The sequence below is a fragment of the Podarcis cretensis genome (genome assembly GCF_951804945.1).
Source record: "Podarcis cretensis genome assembly, chromosome: 1".
NCBI classification, from domain to species: Eukaryota; Metazoa; Chordata; class Lepidosauria; order Squamata; family Lacertidae; genus Podarcis; species Podarcis cretensis.
This window is the reverse complement of record NC_137170.1, coordinates 45,566,710-45,587,192: the sequence shown is the minus strand read 5'-3', so window position 1 is coordinate 45,587,192 and position 20,483 is coordinate 45,566,710. Positions and strand designations below refer to the sequence as shown.

Genomic DNA, 20,483 nt, shown 5'->3' with positions numbered 1-20,483 from the left:
TGCAGTGTCATTGGTTCCCACATGAACCAAGAGGAAGGGGTATTTGTCAGTGGGTTTTATGATTCCTTGCAGTCGTTCAGTTACATCTTGGATCTTAGCCCCAGAGAGACAGCACACTTCCCGAGACATCTTGTCAGGCCCACAGATCACCGCTTCTGTTCCCCTCAGTAGGGAATCCCCTATCACCACTACACGCCTCCTCTTAGGTTTGGTCGGGGGTCTTCCGTGAGCTGTCCATTCCAAGGTCGCCTGCACATTCCCTGAGGACTGACTTTGCTGCTCATCTTCATATACCTGATCGACTGTAATGAGGGAGAGATCCTCAAATGGAGTCTGCTCTTCGTCTTCCATGCTAGGGGAGAGGACCTCAAGGCGATCGTGTATTTCTAAACAATCAGAGCGAACCCTGGGCCTCCTACTTCTTTGAATCACGTTTCTCCATATATCTGGCTCCTGTGTTGGTGAACTAGCTTCCTTCTCAGGGGAGTCCCCTGTTTCCTCCTTGGTGGAGACGGTGTGATCTGTTGCTTCCAAGAAGAGCTCCAGCTCTCTAATTCTTTGGAGCGTAGCTACACGTTCCTCCAGTTGCTGGACTTTGTCTTCTAAGAGGGCAATCAACATGCAATTTGGGTTTTGGATTGGACGACTGTGTTCCCACAGCAGTGTTTTGTAAACAGATCAACAGCAAATGTACTATGCCAACGCATAGAATCATCTGAGGATTTACTTCCTCACAGCAGGATCTCTTGGCAAATCAGCCCAGCCGCTGAAAGAGAGAGAGAGAGAGAGAGAGAGAGAGAGAGAGAGAGAGAGAGAGCGCAGAATTAGGGAGCCTCTGGCATCCCAGATGTTGCTGGACTACAACTTTCATCACCAGTGACATTTGGTTATGTGGCCTGGGAGCTGATGGAGTCCAACAAAATCTCAAGGGCTACAGGCATTTATAACCTTGCTATAGACACTCATTTTAAATGGCTCCAGGGGATGAAGAAAATATTGCAAATATGTGCTTAGTGAAAAGTTGGATCATTTACTAGTTGCACTGCACAGAGATTAGCAAGCATAGAATTCACAGTGGAAATGGAGAAAAAAGAAACCAAATTTCCTTAGGGTAGGTTTGTTGACTTTATTACTTTCTGCAACAAAAACTTCAGAAACAATTTACAACAGGAACAAAATGCAGTAATGAAAATATATAGTATTTTAAAAGCATAGAATAAAAACACCCAAACATTTGGTGCTTCCAAAATGCCCAAGAAATCTACCGTATTTTTCGCCCCATAGGACGCACCACCCCATAGGACGCACCTAGTTTTTTTGGGGGGGGGGCTGGCACGGGGGAAGCCCAAGCTTCCCCCGACCCCAGCCCCGAGAACAGCCTGCTATCCGCAAGCCTAGGGAGCCCGGTGGGAAGTCGCCCCGGTCTTCCCAGGCTTGCAGAGAGCTGCGCGAAGCCCGGGCGCGCTCTTCAGCGCGCCCCAGGCTTCAGAATGCAGGCAGCTCTATGCGACCCTTGGGAGACCGGCGCGACTTTGCATTGCCAACATATTTTAGAAGTTACGTAAATAATCTGTTTTTACTTTCTTCTCTCGAAAATTAATGTCAGAATGAAACACCTCAGCTTGACAATATTCAGAACATAAGACACATGTTTAAACTTAGCTCTGGTGTTACGAGTGACAGGAAGTTTTTTAAAAGTTTATGCTTCAACATGACAGCAATTTAAAAAGCCACATATGGTTGAAAAAGGCAATGCAGGATGGCAATCCCTCTCTAAAATTTCAGAAACCAAAAGACATATTTCCTGATTTTATTTTTGCTGGATAAAGGCCATAATTTAGCACCCTGTGCTAAAGCCAATGTGTAGCAAATAGAAAACCACCAATTCTTTGTTAGGAGTTAAGAAATAGGGTAGTAACTTTAATCCACCAAGCATTCAGCTTTCCAGAATAATTTATCCTACTAAATGTTTCCTGTCTGTTTCTAGCTATCAGTGGCTACTAGTCAGAAAGCTGATCAGAGACAATATGTTCTCAATTGCTAGTTGCTGGGGATCAAGAGAAAGAAAGTGCTATTGCTCTCATACCCCAATTGGCCAATGCAGGAAACAGGATACTCAAGTAGATAGGGCTTCGGTCTGATCCACCGGAGCTTTTCTTATATCTTACATGGCAAATGTTTTCACTCCTCTTTCCCACACATGCTGAAAAGATCTTTCTGTTTACAAATTTATTTCACTTCTGCACTCCTATAACATTTAGACCCAACAGAACTCCAGCCCCACAAAATGTGTGTTTTTCCTTCCATATATCTCCCTACAATAAGTTCCTTTTCCAAAATTAATTTGCAAGGAGATTCGCCTTCCGAAAATGAATTTCCAGGCATTTGGATGATCAACACCTGCATTATTATTTTTAAAGTAGTATTTGACCTTTTAGACTTTGGGGGTTTTACTCCAGAAATAACCTGGTGGCTCTGAAAAATGGAAAGCACCTTCTAAGTTGTTATAAATGCCTCTTTTTACTACTTTTAGCCCTTACCTCTCACCTTTCCATGGCATTTCTGCATGTTTTTCTTCTACTAGGAATTGCAGGTAGAAGTGAATGCTCACAAGCAGCAGGTCTCTAGGGTTTTGGAGATGGGAAGAGCCATGACAGATAGCAAGCCTGTCCCGTCTCAGAGAGTAAAAGAAAAGTGCCAGGAACTGAGCAAAAACTGGCAGGAGCTGGAGGAAGCATGTGAGGAAAGAATCAAGCAGCTACAGCAATCTGTTGCCTTCCATCAGGTATATTTCAATATATTTAGATTTCACTCAGTTTGCAAGCCATGTACCTTAAGTGCACAAGGTGCCAAAGGTCTATAGGATTTGAATGAACTCTGTGTGTCTGCTGCAACTGAGTAACAGTTCGCAAATGTGGGGTTACCACTGTTGTCCTTATAAAATTCAAGTGACATATTCCTGTTCAAATGAGCCTATAATCGGGAAAAAATTAACAAAAGGGAGACAGTGACAGAAAAGGGAAGTGGAGGCAGGGGTAAACAGAACAGAATCTGTGTTATTACAATCACATATTCTTAGGCTTAGATACAATCTGGAATGGAGATGAAGGGGTTCTGCCAGAGCGATTTCCCTGCTTCTTCCCATTCCACATCCTTCCCTCAGATTTTCTCTAGGTGGTTGTCAGAACCCCCAAAACCGCACATGCTGGATGAAAGGAGAGATTACAGAATGATCTCCTTAGCGCTACATTGAATTCCACCCTCTATTTTGCGTATTTCAACAAGCTTCTCATTTTGTCTACGGAATCTATTGCTTTTTAACTTGTAACAATAGTATTTTGCAGGAAAAGTTTCCCTAAGGAGAAAAATAACAATAACTTATTTTATTTTATTTTATTTTATTTTATTTTATTTTATTTTATTTTATTTTATTTTATTTTATTTTATTTTATTTTATTTTATTTTATTTTATTTTATTTTAAATTACAAAGTACTTAATAGATATCTTGGACCTGGAGAGTTGGGTAGCAGAGAAATTCCCACTGGTAACCAGCAAAGAGTGTGGCAAAGATGGCGCTGCAACTCAAAAACTCATTAAGAAACATAAGGTAATTCTGTGCACAGTCTTCCTCCCCCACTACCCCTGCCCCAATGAATGTAGCAGGTATTATTGAAGAGGCTGAATAGCCTGAGATTACCCTTAAGGATGCCTGCCCAATGGCCACACACATTGTGGAGGCTAAACTTAAAATGGCTGTGTCTTGATCAAAGTGGGGGAATTTCACTAAAAGCATATAGCAGGTCAATGTTTTATAATATTCCAGCACAGTGAATCAACTGTATGTGGTTCTTCAAAGTGCACCCCAGTCCCCAGAATCTCCCCCACCCTCTCTCCCCTTGTCCTGGGAGAACCCTTGCTGCAGGCCTGTGTTATAGAGCCCTGCTGGACTGCCATATGTAAGACTTCTGCCCCCAGAACCAGTTCTGTAAGATTTAATCATGAAGTGATAATGCCCTTCCCTTAGTTGGAAAACAGTTAATTCTTCAGGCAATAGCTTAGCCTTTCCAGTAATGAGTCATCCATATATTCGGTATACTAATTGGCTCCTGCAGTTTGCCTGAAGGTGGCAAAAATTAAATACACAGACTGTTTGCTTTTGCCAGGAATAAATCTGCTGGAAAATGTCTGGCCTCAATACCCTTGTTTTAGTCTCAATCTATTTGATGTTTGTTGAAACATTTGTCAAATCAAATATGAACTGTATAGAAATACATAATATATAACATGTGTGATGATGAATATAATATTATCAATAAAAGTTCTAGCCTCACATTGGCACCTCAGCTGTTGCTTCTCAACTTTGTATGTTTGGCCTCACCTAAGTTCTTACTTCAGCTAGAACTTTGCTTTCTGTCAGGCCCTGGAGCATGAAATCAACATCTATCAGAATTTAGTAATGGAACTAGGCGAAACTGCCAAAACGCTGCCCCTCTCTGGCTCCATCCACTATGATGAAGTTGACGCACCTCAGGAACAAGTTCAATCACAGATTCAGGAGTTGCAAAATATGGCCATAGCACGGTAAGAAAATAACAGTCCCATTTTCTTTGTATGGTATTTTGTTGGGCTTTGATCTTCTGCCAAACCATATGAAAATCAATAGCAAAGCTTCTGATCCCTTCAAGAGGCTTTTTAGGCAGGGATGGCCCTACCATTAGGCAGAGTGAAGCCATTGCCTCAGGCAGCAGATGCTGGGGGGGCATTATTTTCTCCCGAACCCTGCCAACTCAGCTGTTGTCCTCTGTTGGAGATCAGAGCTATGTGTGCCACAGGCCTATCAGATACCCCTAAACTAGACTGCTGCCTTCGGGTATGCTGGAAGATGTCATCCCATTGACATCAAGTGTTGAAGTAAAATCCAGCTGGCAGTCCAGTCAGCTTCTAGAAATAGAATGGGAGTGGGGGACACCTCACAATTTATCATGGGCCACAAGTATCTTGAGCTGGCCCTGGCTTTCGATCATGCTTATTATTATTATTTCTTAAATTTCTATACCACCCTTCATCTAAGGATCACAGGGTGGTTCACAATATAATGTTGATGAATGCATATACAGTACATATTGTTGCACACTTCCTCCTTCTCAGAACACTGGACAATCCCTAAATCATTAGTACTACTTAAAGTTGGTTTCCTGTGAATGAGAAAGTATTGGAAACCTATAATGTTTTGTTTTGTTTTGTTTTGTTTTGTTTTGTTTTGTTTTGTTTTGTTTTGTTTTGTTTTGTTTTGTTTTGTTTTGTTTTGTTTTGTTTACCAAGTGGAGACAAATAGCAAGCACTCTTAGAAGGCAGCAGATGTACTCCTCCTCCATCAAATCTCCAGAAAGAGGCATTGTTCCAGACAGAACTCCCAGAAAATATTGGTGGGGTGTGTGTGCAGGGAGTGGAAGTCCCACTCTACAAAGTGCTAACAGGACTTTGTTGGACAGAGGTTGCAGTGTTTGTTTATTTCAGGAAATTATACCCCATTTTTCACTACATATCTCAAAAGTAGCTTAGAGAAAAAGTAAAAAAAGGTACAATATAAGAAATACCAATATCATTGCATTGTGATTCATACTTTAGTCTTGGATATACAGGTCAAATCAGTTCTCTTGAAAATTCAAAGGAATCAATTTCCTTAAGTATACCTATGATATTGATATATATGCAGTGCAAGTTGAGGTTAAAGAGCATATCAACTGACCACTGTACACATTCACCAGACCTCATGGAGAATGTATACATAATACACCCATGAAGAGAGAATTGTGCACATTTCCCAGTCAATATGCACAATCCAACAGGCCTAGGAGAAAGTGTATATCTCAACTGAATTTAGTACATTCTCTAGCTATCATGCAAGATCCCCAACAGACTTTGGGGAACGTACATATCTCAACTGCATTTGTATAGTTCCCAGGTAATTTTAGACACTGGATTTAATGGTCTTATGATTTCCCTCCAGCCCCTTTAGATGGTTCATTTATTTCACTTACTTCAAAATGTGATCAGCCAGCCCAACTGGTCATTCTGTTGAGTGCAGCCTTGGACATCTACTGCAAAAGTCCTGCCTTGACAGCACTGTTGCTATTATCTATTTCTCTCTCCAAAAAAGGGGCAAAAGGCTGGAGGAGACTCTTACATTGCATGACTTTCTGAGGGAATATAAGGATCTGGAAGACTGGATCAGTCAGCAGAAGCAGGCAGCCAGTTCCGATGGCTATGGGACCAGTTATGAACACGTCCTTGTAAGTTATATTATAAAGACAGCAAGATATATTAAAATGCACCCTGCTTAACAAAGCTTTGTTACACCAAAATATTTTGATGGAAACAACTACCAAAGCTCTGATGAGCCTTCATAAAGAGGATTAGGTGTAATATCAAGAAGTGAATTAGTTTTGTTAGCTTTCGCAAGCTGACAATTTAGGAATCTAGCAGACTTAAGATGGATTGTGCAAGTGGTGAAACCATTGTGGCTGACTTGTGGTTAATCATTATGCCAAATCCTTTGTAAGATGTCAATGAAGGAATGATACATTAATTTCAGGGATGTTTTTCAAATGACTGAATAAGCCATGCAGAAAAGTACAAACAGTATGCTTGAGTGAAATAAGTTTGAAGGGTTATAATTAACCTGGTTGATAATCCTTTCTGAAACACTCTCGGTTTTTGTTTCCCAACAAACGTTTGTAATTTGCGGATGGGTGGTTTAACCAAAGTTGAAAAGCAGCAACTGCTGTGTTTGTATTATGTTTCACCTTTGAAAAGTTCCACAGGATAACTTAAATATTTTTAAAAAAACATTAAAACAGGAATATTAAATAAGCATAATCTAAAGTAGCGCTAAAGTAGCATAATCTAAAGTACGTGGGTGGTGCTGTGGTCTAAACCACTGAGCCTAGGGCTTGCCGATTGGAAGGTCGTGGTTCGAATCCCTACGACGGGGTGAGCTCCCGTTGTTCAGTCCCAGCTCCTGCCCACCTAGCAATTTGAAAGCATGTCTAAGTGCAAGTAGATAAATAGGTACCGCTCCAGTGGGAAGGTAAATGGCGTTTCCGTGTGCTGCTCTGGTTCACCAGAAGCGGCTTAGTCATGCTGGCCACATGACCTGGAAAAACTGTCTGCGGACAAACGCCAGCTCCCTCGGCCTATAGAGCAAGATGAGCGTGCAACCCCAGAGTTGTCTGTGACTGGACCTAATGGTCAGGGCTACCTTTACCTCTGCCTTTAAAGTAGCAGTATAAAAACAATCTACCAAAATAAAAAAGACAACAGCAGCATAAAAGCAATGTAGAGAGATTTTTTTATTATGGGGAAATAAAAGTGATCTTTGCCTGGCACAAAAATGACATCAAGGAAGGCACTAGGAGAACATCCCTGGGGATAGTATTCCATAATCAGGGTTCTGCAAGTGAGTTCTTTCCCCTTTAGCCACCCCTTGTCACACCTTAGATCATGGAGGCACCTGACGAAGTGCCTTTGTTGATAGACAGTGACCTGTGGAGACAAGTGGTCCTTCAGGTATCCCATTCCCAATTTCTGAAGGGCTTTAAAAGTCAAAGGCAGTGTTCTAGTCATGATAGACTAGCCCAGGCACATTCAGCTCCCAAGAGACTGCAATCTACTTCCAGTATAAAAAAAAACTGGCAGTTATCTACCCATTGTCATTGGAGGGAGGATTAGCATGCGTGGGGTGGGTGGGTGGAAGGAAGGGGAGGATTGCCCAGAGTAATTGAGCTTTTTTTAGGAGGGAGTACCCAGAGTTGTTGAACTTTTTTAAAGGGGGAATGCCATAAATCACTCAACAAAAAATTCGCCACTAACCAATGCACGCAGCGCAAAAGTAGATGCCAAACAACTGCCCACGTGATGTGACAGAGAGACAGAGTGAGGGGGGCGGAGAGCGGAGACATTCATTCCCCAGTTTTTTTTTTATCCCGTGATTGATAAGGATCCCACGATCGACTGCAATCCACCAGGATCACCCGGGGATCTACCTGTTGATTGTGGTCGACCGGTTGAACATGTCTGAACTAGCCTGTTGAACTCCCATTGAACTTGCATTGTGAGATCAGCAACTAACTTTATTTATTTACTTATTTTGTTTATTTTCAACCATTGGCATGCTCCTTAATCGCAGCAGTCTCTAAGCAGTGCACAGGAGACTCAGTACAATGAAACTTCCCATCTGCTGGAAGAAGAATAAATAGTAGTAGTAGTAGCAGTAGTAGTCTGACCTAATTGGGGCCAGTCTGACCTAAACTGGGAGGGATTTCCATAAAATTGCGGCCACAATACTAAACACACAGGTCCTGCTGGGTAGAAGTCATGCATCTGAGCCATAGGAGACTACTAACTCACCTGAAGATGTCAGCACTTGGGCAAGGATATATTGGGAGAGAGCAAGGCTGAGCTATTGCTAGATTTAATTGAATGAAAAGTCAGAGCAACACAGAGTGTTTGGAACAATGCTGATAGCTAAGAGTGTGTGTCCCAGAACTGTGTGTGTTTCTTCTGCCTGCTCACTCATTGTTTTCTCTGAAAGCATCTTTGTGCCAAATATGAAACGCTCCAGCACCAGATGGAAGTTGCTGCCAAGAGAGTTGTTGCATCCTATCAGCTAGCAGAGGATATGGTGGATCGTGGCCATTTTGAATCCCGGGAGATTCGGAAGAAACAGAAACAGTTGCGGTAAGAGGAGATCTTCTGTCATCTTGGCTTTCTCTTCTGGCAGGGAAATAGGAAATGACCACAGCCAGATCCTTGCTAATTAAATAATATATAAGAAAGATCTCAAAGACCAAAAGCTTTCTGAAATGATCTTCATCATGGTTTCTTTGACACACAAAGCTGGTCCTTCTGATTTATCACTAACTTGTGAAATACTGATCAGCTGACAGTTGACCATTCCAAAGAAGTGTTTCATTGACCCTTTAGAGTTGTGTGCATAGGAGACTGGCCTTGTCCTCTAAGACAACAGTGGAAGGGAGTCTTCTTCCCAAGACCACTTTATGCCTAGGAACAGGAAGCGGTAAAGAAGGACAGAACTAGCTACAGCTGTTGGAGGCTGGACCTTTCCTAGCTAACTGTGTTACCTTGAAGAAAGGTTCCATTGTTTGGGACTTCTTCTTTAGAGGAAAAGCAAGCAATAGATACTGTACAAAACTATGCATACCAGCTCAGTTTTCATGTAACACTAAGCCAAGCAATGGCTTAGCACAAACAAGGAAAAATGGAAACACTCGGGACATGGGTATGGGTGAGAGGAAACCATGGCTGCTTTCTTCCTCTAGCCTTTCTGCTGCTGCACTAAGCCATAGTTTAACTTAACATGTTGTTCAAACTCAGGCTCATGGTTTAAATATCTCCAGACAAACCATGAACTGTAACCAACCAAGGCTTGTCTTATGGTTCATAGTAAAAGTCGAGAACCTCCAGACCATGGGCCAATTTGGCCCATGAGGCTGTTTTCCCCCAAACCACACCCATTTATCCCACACCTGACATCATATGTGATGTCAGGTGTGGGGCAAGCAGAGATGTGGCTGGATCAGCTGTGCAGTGGAGTTCCCCATGAGGAACCCAATCACGTAGTCATTCCTTGCAAAAAGCAGGCTTAAAGTCACTGCCCATCACCTCATAGGTGATGACTTCAAGCCTACTAATCAGTGGCACTTCAAAGCACCACGCAGGTCTGTTTGCAATCCTGCATGCTGCTGTGAAGTCTCAGTGACCATCACCTGATATAATTATGATGCAAGGTGTATTTATATCATCTGATATAGTTATGAGGAGAGGAGATAAGGAGCTGGCCCATTGACAGATCCCCATTGCTGGATTATAACATGTGTTTGTTGTGGAACTGCTAAGCCATGAGCCTGGGATCGACAATATTTTAAGTTGTCTAAAGATGCTTTCAGCATGCATAAACAACTAGAACCAGCACTGGTTCCATTTCACGTTTTTCAACCTGTTTCCCTCATCAGGAACAATTGGGATGAATTGCTGGAGATGATAAAGTTTCAAGGCGAACGACTACAAGATGCTGAGTCAATACACAAGTGTCTGCAAGACCTGATGGAAGCCCTTGTCCACACTGAGGTTATAATCATGCTGGAAAATATATGGATTGGGTATTTTGTTTCTGCCCATCTACTGTGTCCTATGAGGGCCACATTAGGTGTGAAGAGAAGAGTGTTATGTATATGTATTAGCATAATCTATCCTGGCCTTCCCATACTTGGCACTCTATATGGGTAACTGTCACAGGAGTGTGCTGGTCAGAAATCACACAGTTCAAAAATGGAGTTAACTCTTTATTAGCAAAAACACAATCTCCACAGACATGGACGGACAGACATGTCAGGCCTAGTGAGCAGAGCAGTTCATGCCTGGTGGTCTTCCTCCATGAAAATCAGTCAAGACTGAAAGTCCCCATCTCTTCATGGCCGTCTAAGTCCCCTCTTCTCCAGGGCTTTTTCCAAGCAATTGGAGACTGTGCCTGCATGCAGCCAACCTTTCCACCCTTTTCATGCCTCCTTGTTCTGGGAAACAAGCAGGGAGGGGAGCTTGCCACAGCAGGAGGGAGAGGCACCTCAGACTCTTAAGCAGCCTGACTCATCTCTGCCTCTTGGCCTCCCTCATCCCACCCTCCTGCTGCTTCAGCTTCTGCCTCTGATTCTGAGCTACTCTCTGCCACAGACGCTCCCAGCTCACTAAGCCCTGTTACCTCTTCAGCTTCTGACACCTCCTCTTCCCAGTCTTCTCCCTCTGACCACGCATTGTTGTCCTGGGCTCTGAGCTTTCTTCCCTTGATGGTTCCCCAGCTGGTTCCTCCCTCTGCGTCCAACCAGGCCATGACAGTAACAGCAACAAAATGTAAAATTACAGTATGATATAGATAGATAGATGATAGATGATGACAGATGATGATGATGATGATAGATAGCTAGATAGGCCATAAACATGTAAAAGCAAAACAGAAAAACAGCAGTCAATAAACTAAATATAAATAAGCTATTTACTCTCACACTTGCTCCATGCACATCCCAAGCTTGGTAATTGGTTTGCCTGGATGAAGGTGCTGAACTCTCCCCTCCCTAACCTCGTTCAGACTGGCTCAATTCCAGCAATAGGGCTGGGCTGGGGAACAAAGTGTTTTATGCAATGGGGTGCTGTGAGGCAAGGTGGGAAGAGTTTAGCTCTCCTCATCAGTGTGCTTCCCTTTATGGGGAAAAAACAGGCACACAACCCAGCCTCCAGCCTCCATACTATATGTGAATGGGAACAATATGTGCATAAGTACACCTGACTGTTCTGACACATATACTGTGGCTTAGCTTTGCATTTCCCTATACTATTTGGGACCAATAAGATTGTCTCATCCCTTACATAGCAAACTGGTTGATGTACACTGCATGAGGGAGCAGGGGCAAAGGAAAGTGTTGTCATACCTGGGGCGGGCATCGCTACATAGGACGCATGTGCGGCATCGCTCTATATATGATGCATGCGCCGTACGTAGTGATGCCACACATGCGCTGTATAGCGGTTTGCCGCCGGCGCCATTCCAGCGCCGTACAGACGGTGCCAGGATCCCTCCGTTGCCGCCACAGCCGCAAGCAGAGGATCCTGGCACTGTCTGTACAGTGCTGGAGCGGCGCCAGCGGCAAACTGCTATACAACACATGTGTGGCGTTGCTATGTACAGTGCATGCGTGCAATGGCGCACATGCGCTGTGCTTAGCGGTTTGCCACCGGCGCCACGATCCTCTGCTCGCGGCTGCAGTTGCAAACATAGGATCCTCCACATGTGGCTGTGGCGGCGCGATGGCTGCTTGCACCACCGCAAGCCCCTACGGGGTGACTTCTTGTCACCCCCGCAGACATGGAACCCAGGTTGTACTGCCCCCCACGCCCCCCTGTTGTGACGCCACTGTGCGGGGGGGCCTCCTTTGGACACCATCTCATCAGGAGACTCAATCTGTACAATGCAGGGATGATGAATTAGTTTGATGGCCCTTCCCCTTTGAAACTCCCTCCCATTCTCTTTTCGGCACCTGTGCAGATTTTTATCTCTATTCTATTTGGAATTGATTTTATCTATATAATTGTTTTATATGTGTGTCTAGTGCATTCTGAAATTGCTTCAAGATGCTTCATAGGAAGTGATTTGTGAATGAAATAACAATAATATATTTACACTTTGTTTCAAGTAATCAACCCATTAACGGCAAGCTTCCCCATATTATTTCACTAGGAGAAGTCCAAGGCCATCCCTGATGACATTGCTAGAGACCTGGGTGGTGTACAGTCCCAGCTACGCAAACTTGCAACCCTCGAGCATGAACTGTCTGGGAATGAGCAACAGGTAAGATACATAGCAGTTCACAGATGGCAATTGGAAGCCAAAGCCCCTTCTGGCATCTCATAATTTGCTCATTATCTTGTAAGATGGTTCATTCCAAAACAATAACTAGACATTTGCAAAAAAATATATAAAAAAATCTGATTGTCTATCTTCCCATTTGCATGACAAAACTACTGCTTTTTTATTTTCATCAGATCAATGTCACCATTGAGTTTATTGAATTTCTTGTTGTGAAACTAGAATAAAAACACTTTGGGGGGGGGAGTTACCCACTTCTCCACAATATGATTTCATATCGTGTTATTAGGTTAGGTTTTTCAAGAAGGCTGAGTATGAGACTCTCTGGTGCCCTCCCTTCCTGTGCATGTGCTAAGGCATCCTCCTTATTCTTTTTTTGCAGCTGCAAGAACTGATTGATGCTGCAGATGGCGTGCTTTGCCGGTGCTCCGAAGGTCAAATGCAGGAGATACAAGAAAAGCAGCAGGCAGTGGTAGAGAACTGGGAGTCCTTGCGGTGCAAAGTGGAGCAATGCAGGGAGCAGTTGGAACAAGCCTGCAGACTGTACCACTTTCAAACACAGGTGAGCATTTCAGTTTGGTAGAAATTGAAGTCAATCTTTCATCAGACTCTTTCCACACTTCTCAATCACACACAAAAAACCTGATTTCACAGAGTTAATAGGTGGGTGTATTAATATATCTAATGCAGTACAGTGGTACCTCGGGTTACAGACGCTTCAGGTTACAGACTCCGCTGACCCAGAAATAGTACCTCAGGTTAAGAACTTTGCTTCAGGATGAGAACAGTGGCAACAGCAGGAGGCCCCATTAGCTAAAGTGTTAAGAACCGTTCCAGGTTAAGAACGGACCTCCAGAACGAATTAAGTTCTTAACCCAAGGTACCACTGTAATCTGCATTAGGAGACATGTAAGGCTTACTTTAGGGGACAGAGAAGATCATGAGGCCTATACATGCTTATATCAATGATGCTCAATGCTTTTTTTCTGGGGGTACTCAAGGATATGCAGTACGGCACTTTTTTCAAATGTTAAAAGTGTGGTACTTATTGTAACAACTTCCTGGTGTGTATCACCACTTTTTTCTTTAAAATAAAAATAAAAAGCACTGGTGTATGCTCTATAGCAAAGGAAATGCAGTGTTTGGCCTCTGAGAATAACATGCAAGTGTTAGACAGGCAGTCAAAGGTTGCACACCAGTGGCAATCAGTAGAGAACACACATTCATATGTATACAGAGAAAGAAACCGATGGACAAACAATTTTCATGGAGCAAAAGTCATCTCCTAGAAATTTTAAGTGGATCAGAAAAGAAAACTGGATTATCTATTCCCACAACTGCAAACAGAAAATCCCAGAATATCACTGTAAAAATACAGAGATGCACTTCTTGCATATTGTTTAGCAAGATGTGTGTTCTGTGGAATAGCACGTCATGACATTAACATTGGTGTTTATCTGTAAAAAGTCTAGGGACACCCCTTCCTAGTTCTGGCTTCAGAGAAACTGCAAGAGCATACTTTGAGCAAAACAGAGTGACCACAAAAGTTCCATGTAAAGAATGGGATGTCTGTTCCCAGCAGCAGGCTATGAACTCATCAGTGCCACAAGCAGCCACAGGTGGCTTATTCTAGCTGTCATTTTCATTTCCCATCCATTTATTCAACATTGCCAATCCAAGCTATAGTGGTTAAATCCTACTTGGGAGTAGACCCATTAAAATCAATGGACTTCAGATACTCCCATTGTTTTCAGTGGGTCTGAGCATGGCACAGGTGGATACAATCCATAATCCTTGGCCTTCATCTTTTACTTTTTTGTCTTGGCTTTCAGGCACGAGACTATTCCTCCTGGGCATCAGAAATGATGAGAGAAATGATGATGGAGGACAAAATTCGAGACATATCTACTAGTGACCTGAAGCTGACTCAGCACCAGCAGCTGTTGGCAGAGATTGAGGCCCGTGATGACATGTATGAATGTGTGCTACAGCTGGGACAAGAACTGCTGCTGGAACAGAAAATGCCAACGAAAGACGTACGTAGGCATAATGTGGACTCATCATCAATGCACATTGCTCCCCAGTGTTTCTAGAGGTTGCCTTCCTAACCAGTTATCCCTTTTGTATATGTGCTGCAATTAAACCATCAGTGAAGATATAATCATAATGACTGAATGTTCCTCAGAGGAAAAATGGGTTACTGAAACATATCCAGATCCAGGTTTGTGAAAACAGAGAGTTGTTTCCTTTTTATAAAAATCTTGAGCCCTAGTAGCATAGCCAAGTCTGACACATAACAAGCATCACTCACACTGTTTTGTGGATTATCATGGACATTTTCTGTTGTTTTCTTATATCAGATCCAAGGCACATTGCAGGCACTGTTGGAAGAAAAGGACAACGTGTACCACAAGTGGGCAGAGAAGAAGGAATGGCTGGAGAAGATCCACCTTCTGCAGATGTTTTACAGGGACTGTGAGCACCTAGAAAATATCTCAAACTCACAAGAGGTAGGTAAACGGTGGCAGTTTGATGGGATGCAAAGAAGAGCTGGATGAGGCAAGCCTTGTCATCTCCCTTGTATATACATACACACACAAACATGCTTGTGGTGGCAATGTTGGACATAAAACAGCAGAATCTCGTGGTATCTGAAAGACTTAACAAATCAGTCACACAGTGCATAATTAAACTATGGAATCCACTCCATTGAGAAGTAGGGATGGTCACTAACTTGGATGACTTTAAAAGAAGATAAGGCTATCAATGGCTATCCACAATGGCTATGGCTTACCTCAGAGGTGAGGAACCTCTTCTGGCCAGAGGGTCAGATCTCCACACCCCTGGCAGGTGGACAGGGCTGCTCATCTTTCAATCATCACTTGCCCCAAATAGCCTAGTGGGCCAAAAGGGAGGCCAGAAGTTCCCCATCCCAGAAGTTCCCCATCCCTAGTGCACCTCCACTGACCAAGGCACCATGAGCACCAATAACAATGCCTAGTCATCATCATCATTTTATTTGTATGCCAACTTTCCATAGTTGAAACTATGCTCAAGGCGGCTTACAACATGACAATATTTACATAATTATAAACATAACAGAAGTCATAAACAATAAACAAAACACATCAAAAAGTACACAACCAAATGGAAACGATTTCCACGTAAATCATAAGATCTAAAACTAAAGATACAATATCAGTAACAGCAACAAGCTCTCTCAACTCCCCGTAAACAATACTCCAGCCCAAGAATCTGTTTAACAGCCTCAGCTTTTGTAGCTGGAGTCAGTCAGCACTCCACTCTCCCAGGCCAGATGGGAAAGGGCCAGCAAGGCAGGGTGCAGGTCTTCCAGGGCTCACAGCCAAGATAGTCTCATTTAAAACAACACAGATAAAAATTAAAAACAATTTAAAAGAGGAGCCCTCTCTGTTGAGCAGCAACCGCAGTCCTTGTGAAGCCTGGCAAGCCCCGCCCCAAGCCAGGTGGAGAGAGGCAAGGGCAGGGCCCTTCAGGCCCTCAGCAGGCAGTCCTCCTGGGCAGCAGGGGTCTTGAGGGCCCCTTTGCCTTTAGCATAAAGCTTGGGGCATTTATGCCTCAGGAAACTACAACTCTGGAAATGTTGAATCTGACAGGCAGCAGTTGCCTCACCCAGTAGCACCATCCCTAGAAGGAATGGGTCAAGGCTCCAATTCCTAAGCATAATACCTTATGTTGTGCCTATGCATACAACTGAAATCAAGTCCTTGTCCCTGAAACAGAGGAGCCACTGGAACCTCAGAGGACTAAGCTTCAGATGAAGCTGCCTAGGGAATCCTGTTGATTCCAGCTCACATCATCTGTAGTGGAAGTGGCCCAGCAGTGGCTGCAGGGCTCTGCCAGGGAAAGAATAGGAAACCACCCATGTTTCACCAGATGCTTCTGGTTGGGCTGCATGAGCCCCACTGCTCCTTGCCTTTTCTCAGCCCTTAGAAAGTTATGCGGAGCCTGCAGCCCTCCAAATGTTTTTGGAGTGCAGTTCCATCAACCCCAACCAGCATGGTCAGAGATAATACACCTTGTAGTCCAGCAACTTCTGGAGGACCACATTTTCCCAAACCTTGCCTTAGCAGAAACAGCATCCCAGTGATGGTTAAGGGCAGACTGTCTCTAGGGAATGGGGGAGAGAAAATTAATTCAGATTGCATTTAGAGGCAAATGTATCAAATTCAGACTTTCCCAAGCAATATGAGAAGCAAAACACAGCTGTCCTTTGAAATTTGCACTTATCCAAATGTTTCAATGAAGTTCTCCAACCAAACAATGTTTACAAAAATACATATATTAAGAGAAGGTGTGCATAAAAATAGATATATTAATGGTGTCACACTAATCGGCATTTACTGATCAGGCTTAGCCAAGGACTTACCTTCAAATGCAGAGTGTTTATTAGATAAAATGTACAATTTTATGATTCACAGTGGGTGGTGACTTTGAAACCTACTACATCTGTACGTAAAAGTTTTCACTAGGTTCAAAGTGAAGTTTTCCCCTCAGGCGAAACATCTGAGGAATTTCAGAGGAAGCGAAAACAGTTTTGATAAAGCAAGAAACATTTCTTAGAGAAGCTTTTGCACATTCCAGACTCATAAGTGTGGAACGTTTTGTGGAAAGTTCCTAAACAGTTACGTACTAAGGATGTAATAGGGCATTTGCTCACCGATGCCATGTTTTTTCCGCATTCTCATCTATTTATTCTGTTGCTAATGTATTTAACATACTCATGCCATTGATGCCATGTTAATACAACTCACCATGTTGGGCCTTTGCTGCAAAATGCAATGAACATATGGTGTATCACTTAAAACCCTACTTTTCCATTAGCTCTACCTCTGCCTAGGGAATGATGAGGAGTTTATAGAGCTTGGATGCTAAAGAGGGCTCACCAAATTCAGTTTGGATCATGACCCAGATCGGTCTGCTCAGTCTAGTCTTATCGTGAGGATCTCATCACAAGATGGTTTGATAGCTGCAACACTGCCTCTGTCAGGTTTATTATTTTATTTTCATTTTACAAACCTGAACTTTTGAATTGGATTGGAACCCCCCATGATACTAATGCTATTATTTGCTACATTATGTAGAGAACCCTATGCTAGACATTAGACTTGCTGAGTTGTGCTTCCCGTCTCTCTCGTGGGGACCTTGCCACCCTGAGATTATTGTTTTATAGAGCCTCGGGGCCATCTGTCTGGGTTAGGATAACCACCCAGTTAGATGAGGATTAACCTTTTCCTTCCTGACAAGAATCCCCCCAAACTGCTACTTACTTTGGGAAGGAAGCAGCTATTCAAACTGATAGCAGCGGTTAGCTACATAACATGCTCCAAGACTGGTGAAAGGAACTGATGAGGAGTAATGAGAAGGTATGATGTCCTAGCCTTGCTCTCACACTGCTCTCCTTTGAGACTTCACTAGGACTGCATTCTCAGGATGCCAGACATTTGCCAAGTAAAAAAATATGTTCTTGCACAACTGAAATTGGGGGAAGGGGAACCAGTCCTGGTTATATGACCTTGACTCCTCCCACCCCACCCTGCCCCCACCCCACATTAGAAGGACCAAGTTGCATTTAAATATTTGCATTTTCTCACTGCATCCACAAAGGCTTCAGGTGGAACTTCCTAGTTACTTTTAGCAGAAAGGTTGATAGTTTTGGTTGGCTCAAGCGATCCTCTTTTTGAAAAACATTCTGACTCGGCAGTGTGCAATGTGTCATTCTCTGTATATTTGGTAGGGGGGTGTTGATGGTGTCACAAACACAGTCACATGAATGTGAATAGGGGTTTTTTTTTAATAATCACTGTAGATACAAGCAGAGCCCAAGCTGTTCATCATTTTGCACATGGGCCGTGCTGTGCATACCTTGATACAGAGGCTACCCCTGCTGTGGTGTATAGTGAAAAGCATTCAGCAGTATTCTGAAAGAGAACTTTTCCCCATTCGTTCCCTGTGCCAGTGTGACGGCATTGACTATGTGCCAGCATCTTAGGTTACATCCAAGTTACTTAAGCCTTCGAAGGATTTCAGCAAGGTTTAGCCTAGGATTGCTTAGTTCTAAAGTAAATAAGAGCACATATGGAGGAAATTAGGCAAACATCTATCTTTTTTATTACTGGCTTTCTGGTGTGCCATTACTTGGAACGGTTGTAGGAAATTCTTCTACGACCTGTTAAACAGAGATCTTGCTATTCTGAGTGCAGATAGGCAGCGACTGAGAGAGGGAGAGGAATACAGCTCTCTTGCTTTTAACAACAGCAGAGCACATTACAATCTGCTGTTCTCAAGGCAATGGAAGTGCTGGTGAGCTAGGCGCTTAATCCGTTTATCTGGAGAAATTGTAATAAGGTCAGCATCCATCTTTGGATAGCATTTCTGGTTTGACTTCTGCCTCATCGCTACTAGTTTAGAGACTCATTCTCGTTCATCTCTCTGTCTGCTTCCTGCACTCTCTTGACATGCTGCAGAAAGGATAAATACTGCCAGTTGTGCTGAAGGAATACTGCTTCTCCTTCTTCATTCTGTATCACTTCTTTTTTTGGAGAAATATTTATTTGCTCTTCACCTCTCCTTCACACTCAAGAGAGAATGGAAATTTCCAGTGCCAACAGAAAAAGGATGAAAAGTGTGTTTTAAAATACAGAGCACAGAAGCGTCTCCAGCTTTGGTCTTCCGAATTTAGGATTAAAACTGCAGGATGTCATGCCCGGACCATTGCAGCAAGACTTCGACCACACCCATCTATATTTCAACTGTGGAAGTTATGTTGTCTTCCAGTCAAGTGACCCCGTCGCTGGCCCCCAAATCAGCTGTCTGGGGCAGCTCTTTCCAGAGGATGCCACCAGCAGCAATTTTATCAGACTCAGCCTGGTATTTTCCAACTCATTCATCACCCGCAGATACCTTGCTAAGAAATGACATCTCACCATCTCACTCGCTATCTTCTGAGGTTTACAGCTCAAGGCTGGATATAGTCTTGGCACATACAGATAAGGGGAATGGTTTCAGGAAAGACAACAGTTGTGTTAATCCTTCTGGCATCAAGTCGGCATGCCCTGCACTTCACAGAGATCCTCAGTACAATGGTTACAGCAGTGCTAGTGCCCAGTCATCGCTCATCTCCAGCAAGCAGTGCTCAGGATGCGACTGGAGTGCTTGTCATTCTTCTCCTGATCACACTGGTTCCATGCAGTTTGCAGTACCTTTCCCACCTGCTGCTGCTTCCAGAGCTCTGCCATGTTGGACTTCACATCTGGATGTTTCTCTATGTGCAATTCCATCTCAGAGCAAAAAGCTACATACAGCTCTGACACCTTGTAGTTCAGAGCTGCCAGTACAGCATGGTTACAGTCCCTGCAAAGGTCAGCTTCCAGATCTCCATGCTTCAGTAAAGCTTTATATTTCAACTTGCAGTATAGCAGTAAAGCCATTTAGGACTGCTTCTCAAATGAGCAGCCATGGTTATTCCAGTCTTTTTTTACCTCGTCAAAAAAACATGTCGTCAGCATCTTCCAGTCTTGCAACAGGTCCTCATGTGACCCATCAAGCCATCCCCTCAAGAAGCTCTGCAGATCTTCAGATTACACAGCTCCATGTCACCTCCACGGCTAAGTGCCCTGGTCTTCCCCAGCAAACAGTTTCCAGAGAGATATGGTTATCTCCAACTACAGTGTCTAAAGGAGATAATCCTGTTGGGAAAAGGACTGTTGCAAATGCACATTTAGAGCCTGATTTGGTTGTCTTTCAGAACCGTCATTCAACCAGCAAAGAGTTTGGGAGGACCTCCAGCACTAGGATAATTCCAGATTGCCATAAGGTTTCCAAAATAACCCTTATACTTGCCACCCCTTGGACATCCTTCCCTATTCAAGTGATAAAGGAATTCAGGAAAAGCCCAGCTCCTTCAGTCTTCATCAGAGCATCAGGTTCAAACACAGGTGTTCCAGCGTTCCAGACAGATTATATTGGCTCTGGCTTCTCACTGTCAATAAACCCTGTTTGCTGTCC

At 43.4% G+C, this 20,483-nt stretch overlaps 1 protein-coding gene across 2 annotated transcripts in view; it reads left to right on the top strand.

Moving 5' to 3' along the window:
* SPTBN5 (spectrin beta, non-erythrocytic 5) overlaps positions 1 to 20,483 on the top strand; it is a gene marked incomplete at its 5' end in the record, with an annotated part of 114,041 nt that overhangs the window by 38,181 nt on the left and 55,377 nt on the right. For both annotated transcript variants that reach the window (XM_079964222.1, XM_079964223.1), the window contains 10 exons: positions 2,585 to 2,785; positions 3,492 to 3,608; positions 4,419 to 4,582; positions 6,162 to 6,294; positions 8,595 to 8,740; positions 10,036 to 10,150; positions 12,309 to 12,419; positions 12,820 to 12,999; positions 14,270 to 14,473; positions 14,798 to 14,947. In XM_079964222.1, the coding sequence (XP_079820348.1) occupies positions 2,585 to 2,785; positions 3,492 to 3,608; positions 4,419 to 4,582; positions 6,162 to 6,294; positions 8,595 to 8,740; positions 10,036 to 10,150; positions 12,309 to 12,419; positions 12,820 to 12,999; positions 14,270 to 14,473; positions 14,798 to 14,947 (1,521 nt within the window). The remainder of the gene's footprint in view (positions 1 to 2,584; positions 2,786 to 3,491; positions 3,609 to 4,418; positions 4,583 to 6,161; positions 6,295 to 8,594; positions 8,741 to 10,035; positions 10,151 to 12,308; positions 12,420 to 12,819; positions 13,000 to 14,269; positions 14,474 to 14,797; positions 14,948 to 20,483) is intronic.